The 24,812-nt window shown below is 42.5% G+C and overlaps 1 protein-coding gene across 2 annotated transcripts in view; it reads left to right on the top strand.

Annotated features, from left to right (window-relative positions):
• CSRP1 (cysteine and glycine rich protein 1) overlaps positions 1-23,299 on the top strand; it is a 40,356-nt gene extending 17,057 nt beyond the window's left edge. For both annotated transcript variants that reach the window (XM_007481133.3, XM_001363487.5), the window contains exons 3-6: positions 10,688-10,856; positions 14,634-14,763; positions 20,697-20,790; positions 21,556-23,299. In XM_007481133.3, the coding sequence (XP_007481195.1) occupies positions 10,688-10,856; positions 14,634-14,763; positions 20,697-20,790; positions 21,556-21,632 (470 nt within the window). In that variant the 3' untranslated portion in view covers positions 21,633-23,299. The remainder of the gene's footprint in view (positions 1-10,687; positions 10,857-14,633; positions 14,764-20,696; positions 20,791-21,555) is intronic.
• Positions 23,300-24,812: the final 1,513 nt, after the last annotated feature.

Here is a 24,812-nt window from a genome sequence, read left to right as displayed (position 1 = left end):
TTTCTGTCATAGAAGTGATACTCAGTATTGTCTTCAAGGCAGAAGATAGGTAAGGGATAAGCAATTGGGATTAATTGACTTGCCCAGGATCACACAGCTAGGAAGTGTCCAAGGTCAAATTTGAACCCAGGACCTCCCATCTCTGAGCCTAGCTCTCTATCCACTGATCCATCTAGCAATCTCCAGGTGCTTACATCACTAATGAGAGTCAACCTAAAAGTCAAGTGAATCCAACAGGCCTTTATTAAGCACCTCCCCTGTGCCAGGTGCTCTGCTAAGCACTGGTTATGTAGCATATTGTAATCTTAGAAAGGAACCAGGGGCAGGAGCAAGTGGGGAGGGCACCAGAAGGGCTTCCTGCAGGAGATGAGATTTGAGCTGAGTCTTGATGGAAGCTACAGAAGACAACAGGTAATGGGCATGAAGGAAGGCAATCCAGACATAAGATACAACAGGGAAAAGGAAAGGGGTGTTAGGACATCAAATATGAGGAACAGCAAGAAAGCTACTGTTTCTAGATTGTAGAGTACTTAGAGGGGAATTAGATTGGAAGCACGAGACAAGGGCGAGTGGTGAAGCCCTTTAAATACCAATCAGAAGATTTTATGTTTGATTATAGAGGCAACAAGGAGGCACTGGAGTGAGTTCAGGAGGTGGTGTAGGAAGGGAAGTTGCTGTGGTCAGACCAGTGATGGGGGAAAATCACTTTGGCAGCTGAGTGGAGGATGCTTGGAGTGGGACAAGACTAGAGGCAGGGAAAACCAACCAGAAGCTCTTGCATTAGTTCAGCTATGAGTTAATGAGGACCTCAGTAGGAGGGTGGGGGTTGTGTGCTTGGAAAGAAGGGGACATGTGAGAGACACAAAGGTAGAAAAACAAGAGTGTGCTCACAAGGAAAGCCGAGGGAGGAAACTATTAAGACCCTCATGTTTAGGAGGAGTAGGACTATAGAATCCTAGGTTTAGGGCTGGAAAGGACCTTAGAGGCTATCTCTCCCAACCTCTTCCTTTTACAGATGAAGAAGTTGAAGCCCAGAGAAGGGAAATGACTTATTCAAGACCACAGGGTTCTTGTGGCAAAGCCAGGGGTCAAACTTGAGTCTTCTGACCAGTGCCTTTTCCTCTGTGTCAATTGAATATTCAATTCCATTTTTCTTTCTTTCTTCCTCTCCATTACCCCTTACCTTCTTCTCTAATGCCTACTGAGTGCCCACTTTGAGTAATACCCTGTTGCTAGGTGCTGTGTTGAAAACAGAGATGAATAAAACCTGAATCTAATGAATTGTAATGAAAGGTAATGTAATTGTAATGGGAAGAGGGGAACTAAGATAGAATTGTAGGGCTGTCATTCAATATGGCGCAATCTGGAGTAGACCTATAAGAGTCATGTAGTCAAAGCCCAGGAGGCATTTTAGCATAGAGGATAAGGGACTGATCTTGGATTCATGGAGATTCGGGTTCAAATTTTGTCTCTGACACAGAGGTGTCTGGTTAAATTTCTCCATTCCTTGGACAACTTTTTTTTTTAACTCTTACCTTCTGTCTTGGAATTAATACTGTGTATTGGCTCCAAGGCAAAAGAGTGGTCAGGACTAGGTAACGGGGGTTAAATGACTTGCCCAGGGTCACACAGCTGGGAAGTGTCTCAGCTCAAATTTGAACCCAGAACCTCCCATCTCTAGGCTTGGCTCTCAATCCACTGAGCTACCCAGCTGCCCCGCCTTGGGCAACTTTTTAAAAATACAAATTATAGTTGTGTGGATGGAGTTTCCATATTTGGAGTTCCCTACAGGACAAAATCAAATTCATGCCTTCTCCCTAGTCACTGCTTGCCCCATAAAAACACCCTAAACCTCCTAGTCTGTCTTAGAGATTCTGGAAATTAGGGCCATGTCTGCTTTACACTAGTTGAAGTAGAGATGTATAATTCATCTGAACCAGGTAGAAAAGGAGATTAGTAAAGACAGCTGGTGGCTCAGTGGCAAGAGCATCAGGCCTGGAATTGGGAGACCCTGGGTTCAAATCTAGCCTCAGACACTCCCTAGCTGTTTGACCCTGGGCAAGTTACTTAATGCCATTTGCTTTGCCTTTGCTTTTCTTTTTTAGACTTGTTACTGGGACAGAAAGTAAGGATTATTTAAAGAAAAAAAGAGATCAGTTGGTGCTGAGGAGTTGAGGGAAGGTGTAAGCAATCAGCTGCATTTCACTGACATTGCTTTTTCCTCATTGCCCAGTAGGTCAGCCTGAAGACATCCCCAAATGTAGCTAATAAGGTTTATTGCTGACTTCCTCTCAGCTGACAGCTGGGAGGGACGTGTTGGGTGAGCAGGGACCAAATGGGCTCCGGTGGGGCCTTGTTGGCCTCCAGCCTGCGGTGAAGGACTCAGAAGCAGCAGCATCTTGTTATCAGCAGCTTTCTGCTGGAGCTTCCACTCTGGAATTTTTGAGTTGTTTATTTTTCCAGAGGGAGTAGGAGCTGTCTTGGCAAGCTGACGGAGTGAAGGGCCCTGGCTTCTGGGGAGGAGAGGCTTCCAAAAGAATGTTGTTCAATCTCTGACCTAAACAGGACTGGCTGTGGTGTCAGCTTCCTGGTACCCTGAATGATTTTGTTTCCATTCGGGGTTAGGTGAGGTAACAAACAGAGGTAGATTAGGAATGAAGGACGAAGGCGCAGATAGACAAGGGCAGGACCTGGGGCCAGGTTACCAGCACAGAGCAGGGGACTGGAAATGCACAGTCATGACAGGACTGGGAGCCAAAGGTGGAGAATACATAAGAGGATCAGGGAGGGGGGGATGTGGAGGAGAGGGAGAGAGAGACAGACAGACAGAGAGAGAGAGGGAGGGAGAGGGAGGGAGGGAGGGAGAGAGGGAGGGAGAGAGAAAGGATGGAGAGAGGGAGAGGGAGAGAGAAAGGAGGGAGAGAGGGAGAGAGAGATGCCAAGAGAACAGAATTTATTCAGAAATGATGGCACATTTTCCTGAGGACCAGTGGCATGCTGGTTGTATATCTTTGTACTTAAACTGGTTCTCAAATATTATCCACCATGAAGCATTTATTAAATATTGATAATATTCTAGGCATCTTGAGAGAGAGCTTGGCACAGTGGGTAGGGAACTGGCCTTGAAACAAGAAAATATTGAGTTCAGGTTCTGCTGCTGGCATATATTGGCTTTGTGACACTGGGTAAGTGACTTAACTTGCTCTCAGAGCTCTAGGATGGTAACTCTCTAAGACCATAAGATATATACAAAATAAATACATGGTCTTTGGGAGTGAGGCACTACAGCTGGGGGAACTGGGAAAGGCATCAGGTAAGAGGTAGTACTTGAACTGGTCTTAAGGGAAGCTAGGAGTTTCGAGAGGGAAGGAGTGAAGAGGGAAAGCATGCCAGGCAGCAGGGACAGCTTGTATACACCATACAAAGGCACAGAGGCAAAAAATTATTATTTTGCTTGGAGAATAGCCAATGGGCTAGGTTAGAGGGAGGAGAGACAGAGACACAGAGACAAAGACAGAGAGAGACAGAGAGCCAAAGAAAGAGAGTCAGATGGAGGCACAGGGAGAAATACACAGAGAGACAGAGAAACAAAGTGAGAGAGAGAGACAGAGAGACAGAGACAGAGAGTCAGATGGAGGCACAGGGAGAAATACACAGAGAGACAGAGAAACAAAGTGAGAGAGAGACAGAGAGAGAGAGCATATGTCTAGTCTAAAGTCAAATCAAGATTTTAAATTCCTTAAATAAAGGAATTTATATTTGATACTATAGGCAATGAGGAGAAGCATGTATGTCTTCCAGGATCATCGCCTTTCTAATTAGTATAATTACTATGTACTAGTATAAATACTCATGAAACAATGAGGATGAGAATCCATAATCATGACTATTCTTTTCCCCAAAAGATTTCTAAGTGTCAAGGAGGAGAAGACCAAAGCAATTCCTTAGAGGTGAAAGAGACTCCAGAAGTCATCTGGTCCAATCCTGTTATTATCCACATGAAAACGAAGCCAGAGTTGTTTAGTAACTTTTCTAAGGTCTCAAAGTGGCAGAACAGGGATTTTGATCTTAGTCCTGTGCCTCCAAATCCAGTGTTCTTTTCTGTGTTGCCTCTTAAGAGATACAGATCTCAAGCTTGAATTTTTTTTTTAACTCTTACTTTCCATCTTAGAATCAATACTGTGTGTTGGTTCCAAGGCAGAAGAGCAGCAAGGGTTAGGTAATAAGGGTTAATTAACTTGCTCAGGGTCTCACAGCTAGGAAATATTTAAGGTTAGATTTGAACCCAAGACCTCCTGTCTCCTGGTTGGCTCTCAAACCACTGAGCCACCTAGTTGCCCCCTCAGGCTTGAATTTTGAATGGGACAAACTAAAGGCTGGCAGCTCCTTTTAGAGAATGTGGGAGCTGCCTAGAAATGGGCCAGTGGAAATATGGAAAGGTTAGATTCTGGATAATTCTTTAGTTCCTTTTATCTGTGTAGGAAATCCTTTTGGGTATTTGGCCCAATAGGTGTCTCTTTTACCCTTAAGTATCTACTTGGAATTCTCATATTGTTCAATAGGTAATTGCCAAGTCTCTGTTTTGTTCATTTCACATTTACCTCTCGTCTCTATGGAATGGGGAATTGGCCTCTGGCCAGATACCCTGGGCTGGAAAAGCACCTTTGCCTGATGTGTTTAGATAATCAGACAATGGTGTGTTTTTCAGCCTAAATCACTGGACAGTTGACTGATCTCTTGTGTGTTTCTTTCATTTAAGAAAAAATGCCATGTTGACAAGATCTTATCTTTGGAGGTCTTTGAGCACAGAGATTATTCTGGCCCAGGAAAGGTTGTACCTGATGACCTCTGAAGTACCTTCTAATTCTGAGGTTGTGATATGCCACTTATGAACCTATTTCACCATCTGGCTTGAAGTTTCAGGCAGCTGGAAGAAGCTTGTGGTCAAGAAGCTGCTAGTTTATGAGATGATGACTCTCAGCTTGAATTCAGGATGACTGACAAGATAAAAGTAGAAGGATAGAAGGGCTCATCAGGATTTGAGGTCTGGCCTGAGTTCCTGGTACTACCACACAAGCCTCAAACCAGCCCTAAAAGAAGTACCCACCTTGCTGTCCCTAAGATCTTGAAAGTTTTTTTTCTCTGACACTTTGAGACCTTGATTCTCCTTGATCCTCCTGAGCTAGGTGCCAGCATTTTCTCTACATTGGACATGAGATGGACAAGGAAGGGACAGAATATACCAGAGTAGGAGAAAAGCACAGCTCCTGTCCTGGGGATCAATCTTGGAGCCAGTCGATGGAGAGAGAGAGAGATAAGTGACTTCAAGGACATTCCAACAGGCCCATGAAGAGGCACCTAGATGGGAAAGCATGCATCCAGACTAGCACTGAGTATTTTCAGAGCCTCCCTAGTGCTTTTGTGGGAAGGGTTAAATTAAAATAGGTAGCAGTGGTTGACAAGTTCCCTACTAAATGCTCATATGTTTATCCTGAGTGGGGAGGGAGTGACACCTCTTGGAATAAAGAAATATTTGGCAGTAAATCCTGTGGAAACTAAAATTCAGTTAGGCCTAACCTAGATTAATGGAAGTAAACACTAGTAGGCTGACAGTATGAAAGAAAGAAAGAATGAATGAATGAATAAACATTTTAGTGAATAGATGAATAAATATTTATTCACCTTCTATTTGAATCCCCAGTTCTTGGCACTCTCACACTATTTGCCAAGTAATGGAGATTAAAAATCAGAAAGGAAGCTAGTCTTTACCCTCAAAGAGCTTACATTCTAATAGGAGTCAACATCATTCAGTCAATAAAGATTTAAGTGCCTACTATGTGCCAGGCACTTTGCTAAATGCTAGGGATACAAAAGGAGACACAAAACAGCCTCTGCCTCCAAGGAACTGACAGTCTAATGGGGGAGACAAAAAAGCAAACAAGTATGTACAAACAATTAATTAATATCATTAAGAGAAGGCTTTGAAAAGGCTTCCTGTGGGCTATTAGAGAGGATTTTAGTTGGGACTTAGAGGAATCCAAGGAAGTCAGTAGGCAGAGATGAACATTCCAGGCAAGGGGGCAGCCAGAGAAAATGCCTTAAGCTGAGAGATGGAGGTACTTGTCTATGGAAGAGCAATAAAGTGAGTGTCAGTAGATCAAAGAGGGCACGGAAGGGAGGAAGGTGTAAGAAGACTGGAAAGGTCATGGGGGCTAGGATATGAAGGGCTCTGAATGCCAAATAGAGCACTTTGCATCTCATCCTGGAGGGGAGAGGGAGCCACTGAAGCTTTTTGAGTAGCAGAGTGACCCAGTCATATCCACACATAAGGAGAATGATTTTGATGGCTGATGTATTGGAGTCCAGCAGCTTTTGAAGTAATCAAGGCATGAGGTGATGAGGGCCTGCACTAGAATAGTGGCTATGTTGGAAGTTAAAAAGGGGTTGTTATTAGAGGGATGTTGTTCTACATGTATGAGCGAGGGATAGCCAGGGAGGGGCAATTTGCTTTGGAATGTTACAGAGATGGTGATAAAAGCCATAGAGAAGTAAACATATATACTTTCTCCAGTAGCAACGACAGTATTTATTTGATTATGGATCTAAAACTAGGAAAGGGGGCAGGTGGCACATAGAGGGCACTCATGCAGCAGCAAGGCACCTTGGCAAGAGATGATAGGATCAGAGATTTATAGCTAGAAGGAATCTTAAAGACTATAAAGTTCAATGTGCTTATTTTATTTATTTAATTTGCTGGAAGACACAGACTTCAATTTATTCTTTGCTCATACAGACCTCAAGTGTATTTCATTGTTTGGTCCAATGTACTTATTTTAGAGATGAGAAAACTGGGTCAAGGAGAGGCTACTTGACTTCTGGGTCACACAAGTGTCTGAGACCAAATATGAACTCAGGTCTTCTGAACTACAAACCTGTTGCTCTATCTTCTACACCATCTAGCTGCCCCAAATGGAAATGATGGGGGGGGGGCACTAATCCATACTACATATGTATTCCTATGGGCTTCAAATTGATTTAGAAAACCACACATTTAAATTATCTTTTTTTATTGTGTTGTTAATAATTTTTAAAAGTTTTCCCAATTACATTTTAATCTGGATTGGCCTGCTAAGGAATATCCAGGTCTTGTGTTTGATTGCTGTGGTGGACACAATGGGATGTTAAAATGGAGCATGGCCCTAAGAATGTTGGAGAAATCTCTTGAAAAACTTTTGAAAAGCCTTTCTTGATTATATTGGTTTAGAGAATTCCCACTGAGGAAACTCCCTCTCCTCGTGTAAATTAATACCTGATTTGCTACCTGAAGATAGTGAGGCACTGAGCCAACCATACCTTGATATTAGATATTAGATAGGGATGTTCAGTACTGATCAGCCCATGCACTTACCTCTCCTCAGCCCATTTTAAGATCGAGGGTTCCAGTTTGAGGATTTTCTTCCTTGGACAGCATGATATACAAGAGGAAACTACAGAACTCCCATTCTTTGATGATCACCAACCAAGATTTTGTGGGGCCAGTAAGAGACTGTCCTTATCAGATAACCTTTTCACTGTCCTCATCAGAAAACCTCCCAGACCCCAAAGGCTATTTTATTTTATTTTTAAACCTGTGTTTAATCAATACTGTGTATTGATTCTAAGGCAGAAGAGTGGCAAGGACTAGGCAATGGGGGTTAAGTGACTTGCCTACGATCACACAGCTGGGAAGTGTCTTAGGCCAAATTTGAACCCAGGACCTCCTGTCTCTAGGCCTGGCTTTCAATCCACTGAGCTACCCAGCTTACCCCCCCCCCCCAAGGCTATTTTAAAAGATCCATAATTGAGGGCAGCTGGGTAGCTCAGTGGCAAAAAATTGGAAAATGAAGGGATGCCCTCCTATTGGGGAATGGCTGAAAAAATTGTGGTATTTGTTGGTGATATAATACTATTGTGCTCAAAGGAATAATAAAGTGAAGGAATTCCATGGGGACTGGAATGACCTACAGGAAGTGATGCAGAGTGAGAGGAGCGGAAGCAGGAAAACATTGTACACAGAGACTGTACTGTGGTACAATCAAATATAACGGACTTCTCTACTCCAGCAACGCAGTGATCCAGAACAATTTGGAGGGGCTTATGAGAAAGAACACCAACCACATCCAGAGAAAGAACTGTGGGAGTAGAAACACAGAAGAAAAACAACTGCTTGATCACATGGGTCGATGGGATATGACTGGGGATGTAGACTCTAAGCGATCACCCTAGTGCAAATATAAAGAATATGGAAATAGGTCTTGATCAATGACACATGTAAAGCCCAATGGAATTGCTCTTTGGCTACAGGAGGGGAGAGGAGAGAAAGAACATGATTCTTGTAACCAAGGAAAAATATTCTAAATCAACTAATTAAATAAAATTTTCAAAAATTGAAAAAATAATAAAAGATCCTTACTTTATAAGGACAGAGGGTCTTTCATCATGATTAAATTGGGGGATGATTAAATTGGTGCTGAAAGAATGATTTGGTTTCTGACTCTTCCAGGAAAATAACCATGGGATCTTAAAGAATCCTAACTTTCATTTGCATAATAATAAGTTTACAAAGTGCTTTCCTTAAAGCAATTCTGTGAGCTAGATGGCATCAAATATCATTGCCATCTTACAAATGAGGAAACTGAGGGTCCAAAAGTTGAATGACCTGCCCAACATCTCAGTTTCCTATCTATAAAATGAAGTTACTTAACCAGATGTTAAGGCCTCTTCTAGCTCTAGTGTTTTCAAAGAAGTACCTCTTATCCTCTTTTAGACTCCTCCTCACTGTCATCAGTTTCTTACCTTACCTCTGATCTCTGAGCTCCAAGTTCCATTTGGGCCTCACAGGGAGAGAAGAATAGTCTTGGCCAAATCTGTAGACTTCTCATCCCTAGATGGGAATGTTGGAGCCTTTGGCCTCTTGTCCTTTCTCCCTCCTTCCTAATCACAGGGAGCTCCTCCTGGGAGGCCAGGCCATTAGAGAAGAGGCTGGAGAGTTCCTTATTTAGTCTTGCTGCTGTACTGGATTAGGGTGGGGATTGGGAGGAAAGGAGCAGGCCAGGAGAATCTATATTTAGGCAAAAATCTCCAACCTGAATATGTAGGGGAGGGAGGGTGGAGGAAAAGTTAGCCCAGGACCCTTTAAGGAAAGACAACAGTTATTAGTGCCAAAAAAAAAAAAATTAAGGAGCCAAGGGTACGCCTGCTTTGAGGGAGGGTGAGATGAGGAGGAGGGCATAATTCTGGTAGCTTCCCTGGATTATCATTCAGCAAGGGCACATTTTGGGGAAGCAGCCAGGTCCAATGCACTAAATTCTGTAGGATGTATGGTGGAGTTAAATTAGATTCAAAGGAAGAGCCTAAAGAAATTGAGACTGTGTTTGCTCAGAGCAGCTGGTAGATATAGTGAGGTTGCCCTGTCTAGATAAGATGGAACTGCCAGGCAGAGTGGATATTCTTGCTGTTCTAAGACAGAAAGAGAAGGAGGTGATGTCAACAAACTGCTACCTGATCCCATTCTAATGGCCAAAACCTCTAATAGTTGGGAACTTATTCCAATTAAATTTAAATATTTAGTAAGGGGGCAGTGAGGTGGCTCAGTGGATTGAGAGCCGAGCCTAGAGACAGGAGGTTCTGAGTTCAAATGCAACCTCAGACATTTCTAGCTGGAACCCTCAGTTGCCTTGCCCTTGCTTCTCTTCTGCCTTAGGGTTGTTACTAAGACAGAAAGTAAGAACTTAAAAAAAAATTAGGGAGAAAGTCTGAAAGAGAAGGAGGAGGCTAAACCTATACTGCGTGGCCTTTTCCTTGGAGGAGAGGACTTGGGAGACAGACTCTCCAAAGCTGGAATAACACAAGGACTAGCTACATCTATCTAGGCACTGGAGATCAGAGTATTTCTAAGTCTAAACTCTACTGTTTGTGCCCTAGACCATTCTAGATTTCTTTACCTTCTAGTTTTTAAAGGTACATAAATCCTCAGGGCATGATACCAATACAAATGCCTGGACAACATGCCTAGGAAGGGCTGAATACATGCCTTATCTATCTGTTTTGGAGAACTTTAGTCATTATCCATTTATATATGGTGGTTAGTTTCTTTCCCATGATTCTCTACCCAGTGCCTTATCTTGCTTTCCCCCTTTTCTTCTCCCACCTGTGGGAAAAGCTCTGGACTAGACAGGAAATAATGAATCTTTCTAGGCTTTGATGTCCTCCACTGTAAATTGAGGGAGGGTTGGTCCCTTTCATTAATGAATTTCTAGGATTCTAAGACTCAAATTGGAACTAATCATTTTTGTACCCAGAGCATGAAACATTGTTTCAAGGGTGAGTGATACTAAATGTTTCCCAGAATTAACTTTTTAAGGCAAGACACTTGGACATCCCTGCTGGCGGATGTTAAAGGAGTGGTGGGACTAAAATGAATTGAGATTCACTTGGAGTATATGGGGAAGTGGGGTAGGAATCGGGCCATATGATAGCTTCCTAATTTGATTATGTCTTTTTTTTTTTGCTAATTAGCTGTAATTTCTCTACATTGCTAAAGGATTGCTAGAGCTTTAAATGTCCTCTAAAATTGGTGCCCTGGGCCAAAACCTCAGTTGCCCTGCCCTGGTTATGGCTCTCAAACATTCTTCTACTTCTTCCTCAGTGGTTTGCAAGAAGAACCTGGATAGTACTACTGTGGCTGTTCATGGTGAAGAGATTTACTGCAAGTCCTGCTATGGCAAGAAGTATGGTCCAAAGGGCTATGGATATGGTCAGGGAGCTGGAACACTGAGCACCGATAAAGGGGAGTCGCTGGGCATCAAGCATGAAGAGTAAGTACCGAATTCCATCTCTTTTACAAGTATAGGATGAAAGTGTGACTAGTTGTTTATATTGAAAACAACCAGGAGGTTTTAGTGGACCCAAGCTCATTGTGAGTCATGAAAACTGAACAAATGCTAATTCTCTCCTACAGGGGCAGCTAGGTGGCACAGTGCATAGAGTGCCAGGCCTGGAGTCAAGAAGACTCATCTTCTTGAGTTCAAATGTTACCTCAGACACTTACTAGTTGTGTGATCCTAGATAAGTCACTTAGCCCTGTTTGCCTTGGTTTCTTCATCTTAAAATGAGCTGAAGAAGAAAATGGCTAACTGCTCCAGTATCTTTGCCAAAAAACCCCCCAAACCCCAAGTGGGTCACAAAGAGTTGGACATGATTGAAATGACAACAACAACAAGGGATGTTTATCTTGGAAAAGAGAAGACTTAGGAAAACCATGATAAACATAGGAAGGGGCCCTGTGGAAGAATTAGATGGACCCTACTTGGCTCTGGAAGTAGGAGTCATGGTTAAAATTGCAATGGGTAGATATTTCTGCACAAGATATGGAAAAACTTCCTGACAAGGGGAACACTCCAGAAGTGGAATGGGCTTACTTTAGAGGCAGTGAGTTTCCCATCACTGGACATTCTCAGGCAAAGACTAGATGGTTGCTCATTGGAGGGGGTGGAAGGTGATTCCTGCTTTAGTGCAGAGCAATGGAGTAACAACTCAACTTAATCAATATAGCATTTTGATAGCCCTTTGTGCTTTAGAAAGTATTTGGGGGGCAGCTGGGTGGCTCAGTGGATTGAGAGCCAGACCTAGAGATGGGAGGTCCTAGGTTCAAATCTGGCATCAGCCACTTCCTAGCTGTGTGACCCTGGACAAGTCACTTGACCCCCATTGCCTAGCCCTTACCACTCTTCTTCCTTGGAACCACTACACAATATTGATTCCAAGACGGAAGGTAAGGATTTAAAAAAAAAAAGTGTTTGGCATGTGTTGTCCCTTTAAACCCTCACAACAACTCGGTAAGGTAGAGGGGGCTATTCTCCACTATTTTAAAGATGGAGAAACCAAGTCTGAAGTCTGTCCAAGGGCTCATAGCTACTAAGTGTATGAGGCAGTGTTGGAACTTGTGTCTTCCTCATTCTAAGTACAGTGAGCTATCCACTATGCTCCTTAGCTGCTTCCAAGATTCTAAGTGTTAGGCATGACCATAATTCATGTAGTAAGAATGTATTGCTGGACCCCCAGGGGGAGGAACTTTGTTTAGCCATGTAGAATCATGGAACTGTAGAATGTCAGTGATGGAAAGGAAGCTAGGGACCCTCCATGGTCCAATCTTCTCATTTTACAGGTCAGGAAACTGAGGCCCAGAGCACTGAAAGAGTTAATTCTTGGTCTTCTAGATCAAGAATCCTGGTCTAATTCAAGTCTGGTAATTTTTCTAGTATATTCCTCTGGTAGAGTGGAAAATTTTTTAGTTTTTGGCCTACACCCCAACTCCAGACATTGAGGATGTTTTGGAAGGCTTTCAATGAAAATTGGAAGGCTCAGAGGAAATTCTTGCCCAATTTTTCTTTAAAGCTCGCACAACCTTAATCTCTTGTTATGAATACAGCTGCCATAGCTCCTCTTCCTTTCCCCAGGCATTGCCCAAAGTAATTTTGCTTTCGAGTGGTTATGGCAACATTAGAGTTAAAGACGCAGGGTGACCTCTTACCTACTACTTATTGATTGGTGCCTACCTGTGGCCAGTTCTGGCTGGCTTCCTGGTCCCAGTGACATGGTCAGTAAGCCACAAATGCAGCTGCCCAGTTTTCTACAGAGGTTGCTGTCCCATGAGGAATGATTTGCATTTAGATGTCTTGTGACATAAGGGTTAGAACAGAAGCATTGTGGGAGAAGAGGAGGATGTAGGGTAGTGAATTGTTTTGTGAATAAGAAGAAAAATGATGCTGAAGTTTGGAATGTAAGTGAATGGAGAAGTGATATGTTGTAGCAGAAAGAGTACTGACTGGAGAGTCTAGAAATCTGTGTGCCTGTCCCAGCTTTGCCATTAACTAGATATATAGCTTTGATTAGGACAATTGGTTTCTTAGCACCTCAGTTTCCACCTCTATAAAATGCGAACATTGGTCTAGATGATTATATATGGGTCTTAAAAAAATCTTTTTTAAGTTCAGTTTGATTTTCAAGTTCACATTCTCTCTTTCCCATCTTGCCTTTGTAACAAGGGAATCACTTTAAAAGACTGATATATATTAATTTAAGGTTGCCAAGGAATCAGCTATGTAATTCCTAATTGAAAAACTCAAGTCAGCCGTCAGCCTTTTTTGGAGTTTAATTACAATAGGAGTAAGAAGGGAATTAGAGATAGAGAGAGAGAAAAAGGGAGAGAAGGGAATAGGGCTTAAATACCCCTTCTGTTTAGGCTGGGCCAAAAGGCCCAAGCCCTTAGATAGCTGGGGCAAAGAAAAGAGATCAGTCCCTATTACTCACGTGTCCAAAATGGAGAAACAGTCTCAGAGGCCCCCACCTTCAGCTTCCTTCAGAGCAAGCCTTCTCAGAGCCCAGCAACCACACCGACCAAAACCTCAACCCCCTCCCTGAGTCTTCAGACCCCCTATCTTTAAGGAAACCCTCCAAGTTGCCTCCCCTCAGTCCTCACATCTACCAATCACTGTTCATCAATTTCCCTGTCAATGGAGGCTCTTGCTTAACCCAGGACCGCCCAGGGGTTTCTGGCTTTTGCACATGTCTGTTGAAGGTCATATTTTCAAATGATTAAATCTTTACTCCTTTGCTACAGCCCTTTCTAAATCCTGTTAACTTGAGTATGGTAGAGATTGGAATAATTAAATTTTGATCTAGGCTGCAGCCCTTACTCAATCCTATTAGGACTGAATAGGGTGGAGATTTATTCCAAGTATCTCCATTGTATAAATTCTAAAATCAATCAAGACTCAAAGAAATTCCTGTTCTATGCTTAAGCATAGGTCAAAGTCCTTTCCATTGTTCAGCAAAAGGTTTCTGTCCTAAAGTAATCTGAAGAAGGGAAGAGAAGGAACCTCCCATGCCAATGGGGTTCCCATTCCAATAGACTATCAGTAAGAAAATTTCCAAGTATGAAATATCCCAATGGTGAAATTTCCAACATTTATAAGTCTAAGGAAATTTGAGGTTTACACCTTCTCCACCATGGAGAAAGCAAGAAAAGTAAAATCCATTATACACATGCATAGTCAAACAAAATAAATTCCTACACTGTCCATGTCCAAAAATAAAAATCTCAGATCATCACTTCTCTCTCTGAGATAACACTTCAGCATGAATCCTTTGGAATTGTTGTTGGCCATTGTGTTCACCAGTCTTTCATAGTTGTTTGTCTTCAAAATGTTGTCATTATTATATAAATTGTTCTCCTGGTTTTCCTAACTTCACTTTGCATCAGTTCATATGAATCTTCCCAGGTTTCTCTGAAGTCTTCTCTGGGCCTTTCCAGCTCTAATACTTTATGGTTCAAAGACAGAGAGAATGGTCCCCATTCTGAGACTCAGGTGAAAGAAGGGAGGTCATGAGTATCTAATAATATGCCTTTCCATAAAGATCCAGGAAACTCTTTCTCCCAAGTCACTTGGGCATCCATTTCAACTTAAGCATTTACTATCCTGGAATGGCAGTATCTTCATGTGTGAGTTTAACGAAGTGGTTACAAGCACTATATAAACATCTAAAGTGTCATATAAATGTCAAATTATTGTTATTGTCCTTACTACTCCTAGGACCCCTGGGCACAGGCCCACGACCAACCCTAACGCATCCAAATTTGCCCAGAAGATAGGAGGTTCTGAAAGCTGCCCTCGGTGTGGACAAGCAGTCTATGCTGCGGAAAAAGTGATTGGAGCTGGGAAGGTAAGTTGCCATCTTGGCATGGTCAGTCAACATGTGTGGAGAGGTAGCAGGTTGAATAGATAAAGAGAAAAAAATTATTTTAAAAAACTCTTACTTTCTGTCTTAGAATTGACACTAAGTGGGGCAGCTGGGTAGCTCAGTGGATTGAGAGCCAGGCCTAGAGACGGGAGGTCCTAGGTTCAAATCTGGCCTCAGACACTTCCCAGCTGTGTGACCCTGGACAAGTCACTTGACCCCCATTGCCTAGCCCTTACCACTCTTCTGCCTTGGAGCCAATACACGGTATTGATTCCAAGACTGAAAGTAAGGGTTTAAAAAAAAAAACAAAAAATACTTAGTATTGTTCCTAAGGCAGAAGAGTGACAAGCCCTAGGCAATTGGGGTTAGTGACTTGTCCAGGGTCACATAGCTGGGAAGTGTCCAAAGCCAGATTTGAACCCGGGATTTACTGTCTCCACTCCTGGAATCCTCTCTATCCAATGAGCCACCTAGCTGCCCCAAGGAGATTCTTTTGAAATAAGTTCCATACTAGGTCATTTAGTCAGATGTCCTGCCTCACTTCCAGAGGTGGCAGCTCTGAACTTTCTGCATTTAAGGTTTAATGCTCTGCCTGCTGGACCCCTTGTAGTTCTGTTCTTCAAGAAGCTGAAAACACTTATTCTCATATCTTATTACCATTGGAGAGGCTTTAAAAGAAACCTGTACACTGTACATAGTTGCATAAACATGCCCTTTCTCAGGGCATACAGACTAAAACACATTGATAGAAAATCCTAGAAGAGGATAAGGCAACTGTTTTGGTCATATCTGACTCTTGGTTATCCTATTTGAGGTTTTCTTTTGGCAAAGATACTTGGAGTGGTTTGGCCACCTCACTCTCCTTCTCATTTTACAGATGAGGAAACTAAGACCAACAGGGTTAAGTGACTTGCCTGGGGTCACACAGCTAATAAGCATCCAGGTTGGATTTGAACTTAGATATTCTTGACTCCAGGCCCAATGCACTATCTACTAGATCACCTAATTCAACAAACTCATTTTACAGAAGAGGCCCAGAGTCATTCTAGCTCTGCCCCTTACTCTACCCAGGTGACCTTAGGCAAGTCATTTAATGGCTTTGGGCTTCTCATTCCTAATCTGTAAAGTGAAAGGGAGGGACAAGATGATCTCTAAGGGCTCTTCTATCTTTAAACCTAGAATCCTCTGAAAGTGGCATGCCCAGGATCCCTGAACTTCAGAGGCAACTTTAGAGGACTACAGCTAAATTCTAGGCTACTCTCCTTACTCCTTAGCCATTATCCTATGTAGTGAACAAAAGACAGTTGATATAAATATCAACTCACATATTTATTATCTTCAGGACTTGAACAAAGGCTAACCTAGTAATGGGGATAAAATTAATCAAGAGACATTTATTAAGTACCTGCTGTATGCCAGGGACTGTGATAGGCATTGACCTTACAAAGATAAAAATAAAATAGTCTCTTTTCCTCAGCTAGGGGTGGTGGTGATGAAGGGATGAGAAAGAAAGGGAAAAAGCCTTTACCAAGTGCCCAGTATATGTCAGGCACTGTACTTAGCCCTGTATAAATATTATCTCATTTGATCCTCACAACACCCCCAAGAGGTAGATGCTATTGTGATCTTCATTTTACAGTTGAGGAAACTGAGGCAGACAAGATGAATGATTTGTACAGCCAGTATCTGAGGCTGAATTTGAACTCAAGATTTCCTGACTCCAAGCCTGGTGCTCTTTTCACTGTGTCATTTAGTCACCTCAAGAGACATATTCTATTGGAGGGAAAAAACATACATGCGCACACAAAGTATCTCACTAATTGCAGGAGTTACATTCCAGAGACCTCAGGATAGGTGAAAATCTGCAAGTAGTAGGAGAGCAAACAGACTAATGCTACAGTCACTAAGCCAATCAGTGCCCAGGATACAGAACACAGTGCTGTGGTTGGTTGCCTTTTATCAGCCAATAGTGTGCTGCCTACAATCTCATGATAGCAAACTTATGCAAATGGTAGTGGTGTACTGCATTTCCATTGTGTACAGTGTGGTATTCATCTGCAAAATCCCATGATATAGAGAAAACTCTGCAATACAGAATTAGATTTTTTTTTTAGACCTGCAATACAGTGAATCCCTAATAAGTGAACCGCGATATAGGGAGGGAAGACTCTATGCATCTACAAGTCAGGCAATCACTCAGTGAATATTTATTAAAAGATACCTTTATATGCCAGGCTCTGTGCTAAGCACTGGGGATACAAAGAGACAAAAGATAGTCCCTGCCCTCAAGGAGCTAATGGGGGGAAACAACAAAGAAATAAATATGTACAAATTAGCCATATATGCAGTATGTGGGAAATAATTATAAGAGGGAAGACATTAGAATTAAGAAGGATTGGGAAAGGCTTCCAGTAGATGTTGGGAAAGCAAGGTAATAGGGGGAGGCATTACAAGTTTGAAGGATCCTGAAAGGCTTCATGTAGGAGGTTGTACTTCATGTTTCGAGAGAATAAAAAAAGTTATCACTTTTTTTTTGATCCAGAAAGGGTAATCTAGAGAGATTTTTGGAGTTGTAGAAATGTAGAAATGAGGGGAACTTGATTAAATGAACAATAAGAAGGGTGATGGGGTAATCCAGGATTTGACCCATTTGCAGCCTGGGAGACATGAAATGGGAGCTTTTGTTCTTGCTAAGAAATCTGAGGAGATGAGAATGGAACCTAGGACTCCTTGATCCCATAACTGGCTACACTGTCACTCACCCAAGGTCATCAGGATCTGGGGAAGAACAAACTCAGGAAGAACAAACTTGGGGAGCTCAACAAACTCAGGGTACCAGAGATTATTTTACTTTCCTGCAGTTGGAGACAGTTTGTTTGTAGTTGAGATGAACAGTTCCCATTCCACCACTGTCCCCACCCCTGTTTTCTTCACTGTATTCTTTTCTTCCTCAAACCCAGCATCCTGTTTGCCCTGGAAAGGTACCATTTTGTCCCCATCTGGAATGCTGTGTTTTGGTATCCTCTTTATCTCTGGTAGCTGTCCATGTATCAGCAACTCGGCTCATTAAATGATTTCTGATGAGATTCATCTGCTAGGAACTTGGCTATTTTGGGGAGATCCCAAGCCAAATTTCGCAAGCCCCAATCTTGCTTCTTTCCATAAAGGAACATATAGCCATGTTCACTTGCCATTAAGTCTAGATAGGAAACACATATGGCCATTGCTGGTCCAAAATTCCTAGTGAGACACTGAACCACAGTGCACTTTCCCCCCAGAGCTAAAAGTACTTTGAGCAGTTTTCTTTGGTACAATCCTCTTCCTTGAAGTGATGGCCTTTGGGTAAAGGAGGAAGTTCCCAGGACCTAGTCAACTGAGGGGGATCCCAAATCTATGACCTTGCTGGGCTTGGCTGGACTTATTCAAGGTTGGGAGGAAAATAGAAATCTTGCTTGAACATCAGTGTTGGAGACATAGGTTTGTTCTGAAGCTGGGTCTTCCAGACCGACTGGGTTCTCCGAGTGTAATTTAATGACCTTTTTAAAGAATTTAAGTGGACCTCAATTCTGGTACTAAGTTCCTCTTTCCCCGCATCTTGGTTTGAGTACTTTGGAGTTTCACTGTCTTCTCTGGATACTTCTTTTCCATTTGCCTTCTCCCTTTTCCCACCTCAGGGATGAAAGACTGTCCCTTGCTGTCTTAGCTGAGTAGAGGCCGATGGGTGGGAACCAGGAAAAACAAAAAAATAAACAAACAACAATAGAGTACAGGGCTATGGGACCAGGAAAAAAGGAAGCTAGGTATTTTAAAAGACAGAAGTGATGAGGTAGCTTGATGACTCAGTAGATGGAGAGCCAGGCACAGAGACAGGAGGTCCTGGGTTCAATTCTCTCCTCAGACACTTCCTAGCTGTGTGACCTTGGACAAGTCAGTTAACCTTCATTGCCTAGCACTTACCTCTCTTTTGCTTGGAACCAATACACAGGATTGATTCTAAGATGGAAGGTAAGGTTTTTAAAAAGGGGTAGGGGGTAGGGATTGAAGTATAACTTGGTGAAGTAATAAGACCTAGGACAGTCATCAGGGGAGAAAAAAATAGAACTGGAAGCAATTCAAACCAACAGATCTTTGGCAATCCCCACCTTAGGAAGCACAAAATAATCGAACTTCTTTCTTGTCATGGCGTTTCCAAATTAGTAGGGAGGTACAACTCATAAATGAATGCAGAGGAGTAGTAAATACAATCCAGGGAAGTATGGCCCTGGGGTGGCGATTCAGGAGAATAGATTACCAATCTTTGCTTGGTCACTCAATTAACTGTTTTACTTTGGTTATTCTCTCTAGGTTTCATTTTCCCTATCTGTAAAAGAGGGGACATTTGTATCTATTCTGTTGTATGACCCTTTAGGGTCTACAATGCACTTTTTGCTCAATAGTCCTATGAGACAGGTCCTGAGAATATTATTGTTATTATTATCACCCCCCACACACACACACCATTTTACAGACAAGAAAGTAGAGACCTAGTGAGCAAGTGATTTGCTCAGGATTAAAAATGTGATTAGAGCTTGGATCTTTTGAACTCAGATCTAGTATTTATTCTTTCTACTTCTATTTTATTCATGTATTTATTTACTTATTAGAACCCTTGCCTTCTGTCTTAGAATCAATAATATATATTGGTCCCAAAGCAGAAGAGTAATGAAGACTAAGAAATGGGGGTTTAAGTGACTTGCCTAAGGTCACATAGCTAGGAAGTGTCTGAGGCCATATTTGAATGCAGGACTCCTATTGCCAGGCCTGGTTCTCTATCCACTGAGCCACCTAGCTGCCTCCTCTTTCTACTTTTATAAAAAGAGACAATAGATGAGAAATCATCCTAAAAGGAAAAGAATTTTGCAGACATTTAAAAAATTATTAAAACAAGTCTTTTGGTATCTAGATTTTGGGGGGGAGGAGAGCAGCTAGATAGTATAGTATAGTAGAATGCCTCCTCTTCCTGAGTTCAAATCTGGCCTCAGACACATACTAGCTTGTGGCCTTTGGCAGGTCACTTCACCCTATTTGCCTCAGTTTCCTCATTTATCATATGAGCTTGAGAAGGAAATGGCAAACCACTTCAGTACCTCTGCCAAGAAAACTCCAAATGGGATCTTGGAAACAGCTGAACAACAACAACAATACTAGCTTTTTGGCCAAATGATGACCATATTACCTCCAGGGTCAAACATAAAAATCTGTTTAGCTTTTGAAGTCCTTTATCATCTAGTCTCTTCCTACCTCCCATGTCTTCTTACATCTTACTCCCTTCAGAATACTCCGGATCCAGTGACAATGGTCCATCTGCTTTTCCTCAAACACTACAATCTGTCTCTTGACTCTCAACATTTCACTGGCTGTCCCTTGTGCCTGGAATGTTCTCCTCCCTTCTCATCTCTATCTTCTGGCTTCCTTCAGGTCTCACCCAAAGTTCTACCTCCTGCAAGAAGCACATCTTCTTTAATTTTAGTGCCTTTTTTCCCCGAGATCTACGAATTATCCTGTTTCAATCCTGTGTGAACATATTTATCTGCATGTTTTCTCCCCCACTTAATAAGCTCCTTGAGGACAGGAATTGTCTTTTACATTTCCTTCTACCCCCCAGTACTTAGTGCTTCACTTGGCTGCTAGCTGACTGCAGGACAGACTACAACTGAGTTCAACTGGTTATATTAATAACTGAGATGTCTCCCGTACATATTCGCTGTCTCTGACTCCCTCTCCAATCTGGAACTTGAAGTTCGCTTTTCTTAGCTCCATTGGCAATGTAGACCTCATTAGTATCTTGAAGTTCACTCAGCACAGTTTCCCCTAGGGGCTAGAGTGGGAGGATTGACTACAGAACAGCTCACACACCCATTCCCTTCTCTTCCCAGTCCTGGCACAAGTCTTGCTTCCGGTGTGCCAAGTGTGGCAAAGGCCTGGAGTCCACTACCTTGGCAGACAAGGATGGGGAAATCTACTGCAAAGGTGAGTAGCTGGGTGAGGGTGAGGCTGCTGGATATGACTTTAGGCCCACCATGTGATAGATTAATCCATACTCCATGAAAGAAGCACCACATCTTAGGGCAAGAAGGTGTTTCAGAAATCATCTAGGCCTGTCTTCCACAAATGAAGACTTGGGGTAATGAAATATACTTAACTGCATCTCTACCTTCTAATTTAAGATGTGTAAGTATATAGATTGCCTCTGAATAAATAGGGCATCAGGGGAACTTTGGAGCAAAGTAGAGGAAATCAAAGCCAATTTTCATACCAAAAATTTATTGTAGGAATGCATAAAAAGGCTTTTTTAAAAGTACTTACTCTGGGACAGAAACAGAGTGTGTTGCTGAAGATACAAATACAAATAGTGAGACAATCTCTACCCTTGAGGAGTTCAGATCTACTGGTGGAGGTGCTCATTTTACAGAGGAGGAAGAGAAGTTCAAGGAAACTACCATGTTTTAAGATTTAGGAATTCTCACTGCACCCTAAGAGCTAGGAAGTATAAGTCGTAGCCCTATTTTATAGATAAGGAAATTAAGGTACTTGAATCTGGTAGGTGTTCTAGGTCCAACATCCTCATGCTTTCCACTGTCCCACAAAGCCTTTTATAGATGAGAGGAAGGTGGATTGCCTCACAGGCAACAATGGGCAGCAAGGATGGTAATCTTGGTACCTGAGCCTGTCCCCAACATGCTCCCACCTGGCCTTTGTGACAAATGGAAATCTAACCATCTGTTTCCTTTGCAGGATGTTACGCCAAAAACTTTGGGCCCAAAGGATTTGGCTTTGGCCAAGGAGCTGGGGCTTTGGTCCATTCGGAGTGAAGCAGTTGCCAGTGTTCCCATTTCCTTTGCTCACCTCTGGTGCCTCACCAATGCCAACTCCAGCCCTTGTCTATGTAGACCAGGCTAGATAAAGAAGCTACCTGCTTCTCTCTCTCTCTCTGTCTCTCTTTTTTTCCCACCTCTCTTTCTCTCTCTCTCTCTCTCTCTCTCTCTCTCTCTTCTGCCACTTATACTAGCATCTATAATCACAGGTTTTGGTTTTGTGCAGTATGGGTTTTTGCTTGGGATACTGGGCTTCTAGGGCCCACCTTCTTGCTCACCTTACCTAGTTGATACCATTTCTAGTGTGAACATTCTAAAGGACTTCTAGTACTAATGCTTTTCCAAGAAGTGATCCTGCATCCTCGCCCCTAGCTCTCCAGAATTTTTGTCTTTTAGCCCCCTCACTCCATCTGCTAACTGCATAGATTGGCCAAAGGATCCGAAACAATTTCCTGAATCCCAGAAAACTATACTAGCCAGAAGAGAATGTGGGAAGGGAAGACAAAGGAAGGGATAAGGATGAAGAATATATATAAAAGCCTTCCCAGGATTTGGTTTGGGGCACATAGGGGAAAGGAGGAGGTAAGAGGCATAAGAAGAAGGGCATCAATATTCAGACCATCACTTGGATTCATCCCACTCCCAGATGCCTTCAGACAAGGGGATGGTGGCAATTTCCACAGGATAGAACCTTGAAGTTTTGTGTTCCCACAAAGGCTTGGAATGGGCAACACCCTTGCTCACGTGGGCACACTCTCTGAGTGTGCATGTACACATTTAAACACTGCTTGACTGCACACATTCAAACATTATATTTGACCTTCGAGGACAACAATGGATTTGAATGCTCAGTACTGTTTGCTTGAGGCCTCTTTGTTCTTGCCGGCAGTCTGTACAGTGCCCACGTTACTCCTGTTAGGAGGTGCTGGGAATGGTCTCTGCTAGCCACAGGCCTAGAGCACTGGGATCAGGCCCATATCACCTCCAGTCTGGAGCTCCCTCAAAGGCAGGGTCAGTTTTGGAATCCCCCAGTGGTCCACACCATTGCTTTGATGGCATAAGGAGTTCTGGGCTAAACTAGACTCCTGAACATCAGTCAGTGATCCAAACCTCAGGGAACTCAAAGCTAACTCTCATCAGGGGGAATCTTCAGGCTAGAGATTTTGGTGGCCAGCCTAGAGCCCTAACCCTTTCCTAGCTCCTCTCCAGGGGTTCTTCAGTCTATTCTCCACTCTGTAGAAATTTCCAAAACTTGTAAGGGGAAGATTTTGATGTAGTTTAGAGATTCCAAACCACTTAGACATTTTTCTATCTATCCCAACCTACCTCTTAACCATCCTGCAATGATCTTTTTTTAGGGTCTCCTAGCTGGGCTCATATTCTCTTCCTTCCACCATTACCTTTTCCCTTCCCTCAATCCTTCTTTCTCTAAGTCCCTTTTTTGCTCCAACCACCCCTATCACTGCTAGACCCTGAGGGAAGAAGCAGTCCTTGGGAGAGTGTGAGACTGGATCTTGACCAGGGAAGTAGGAGACCTTGGAAGAACCATCGGGCTAGGACAAATTTATTCTGAGGGATACATCTGTGATATCTGCCATTGGAAAGGACAATGTATTTAAGCTAATTTCTTATGTAATCAATAAAGCTGATAAAAAACAAACAAAGAATCCTGGTATCCAGTCCTGAGAGATGGCAATAATGTCAATCCCCTAGAAACTGAAAGAAACTTGGATGGGGTAGTAAAATGGTACCTAAAGGGTCAGAAAAAATATGAAACTCTGTTTACTCAAGCTTTTGTTTTCATCTCTTTGCTGACTACTTTTCTCTCAGGAGTTCTGGAAATTATCACATTAAGGCTGGTTGAGAAAAATGAAAAGGAACTCAAGACAATGCCATATGAGCCCTAGACTAAAGGAACGGGGAATGTTCATCATAGGGGTGGTGGAGAACAATGACAAGGATTATTGCATGTCATTCTTATTTAAATCCATGCTTCACAAGGTGACTCAGTTCATGACTTTTTGGCTCTCCATTCAAGGCCTAATCACTACCTGGAGTTACTTGTCCCTCTTCCCTAGATTTGGAGAAAACCAATGGGAACTGTTGGTGTTTTGACATTTGAGCTGTGATCTCAGCTTTGAGGTTGGCCAGTCAGACTGATTCCAGAAACTTCTGATCTGGGAAGCCCCATAAGGAGAGAAAAACCCAGCCATCAGAACTAGAAAGTGTACTTCCCTAAGGGACAGGGAGGGCTAATGGGGTCAGTTGTTCAATAATTTCAGTTCTTGATTTCTGTAAGACCTTGGGGCCCCCACAACCAGATAAACCCCTGCCCAGTCCCATGTGAGATTTTCTTCACTCCTCTGTAACTCAGGCCCACATCTCTGAGTTGTTGAGGGTGGTAGACCTTAACTCTTTCTACTGTTGCTGCCCACTCTACTAGCTTCACCTTGAGGGCCCTCTGAGCCCCCCTGATTCTCTTGACATATGGTCAGAGAGAATCATGACCTTCCCCTTATTTACCCAGTTCAGAGTTTGTAGATTCTCTCTTCTCCCTCAACTTGCCACCAAACAAAAGGACTTTACCAACATCTAAGGGAAAATGTCAAATATTATATTGGTTTGGACAGAGAACACACCTATTTTTCAAATCTTGATTGTGTAGACTTTGAGTGTGGAATGACAAAGAAAAGCAATAAGAATAAAGAGGTGGTGATAAAAGTAAATAAAACATTTTTATTTTAATGGAAAGAATCAGCTTTGTTGTAGGGAACTATTCTCTTGTTGGGAACAGGGGAGTCACTGAAAGGTGTTTTTAAAAGGGTATCAAGAAGGGTTAACTAGATGGCTCAGTAGATTGAGAGTCAGGCCTAGAGATGGGGGAACCTGGGTTCAGATCTGACCTCAGATTCTTCCTAGCTGAGTGACCTTGGGCAAGACACTTAACCCCCATTGCCTAGCCTTTACTGCTCTTCTGCCTTGGAACCAGCATACAGTATTGATTCTAAGATAGAAGGCAAAGATTTTTGTTTTTAAGAGTATCATTACAATTTTTTTAAATTTTTAAATGGAAAAAAGTGGCAACATAAATTTTCTATAAATATACTTCTGTACCATAAACTTAAAATCATTCTTTGTCAGCACATACACATTTTTACTTTTAAAGAGATTTCATTT

The sequence above is a fragment of the Monodelphis domestica genome, chromosome 2 (genome assembly GCF_027887165.1).
Source record: "Monodelphis domestica isolate mMonDom1 chromosome 2, mMonDom1.pri, whole genome shotgun sequence".
Lineage (NCBI taxonomy): Eukaryota > Metazoa > Chordata > Mammalia > Didelphimorphia > Didelphidae > Monodelphis > Monodelphis domestica.
This window is presented reverse-complemented; position numbering and strand designations above follow the sequence as displayed.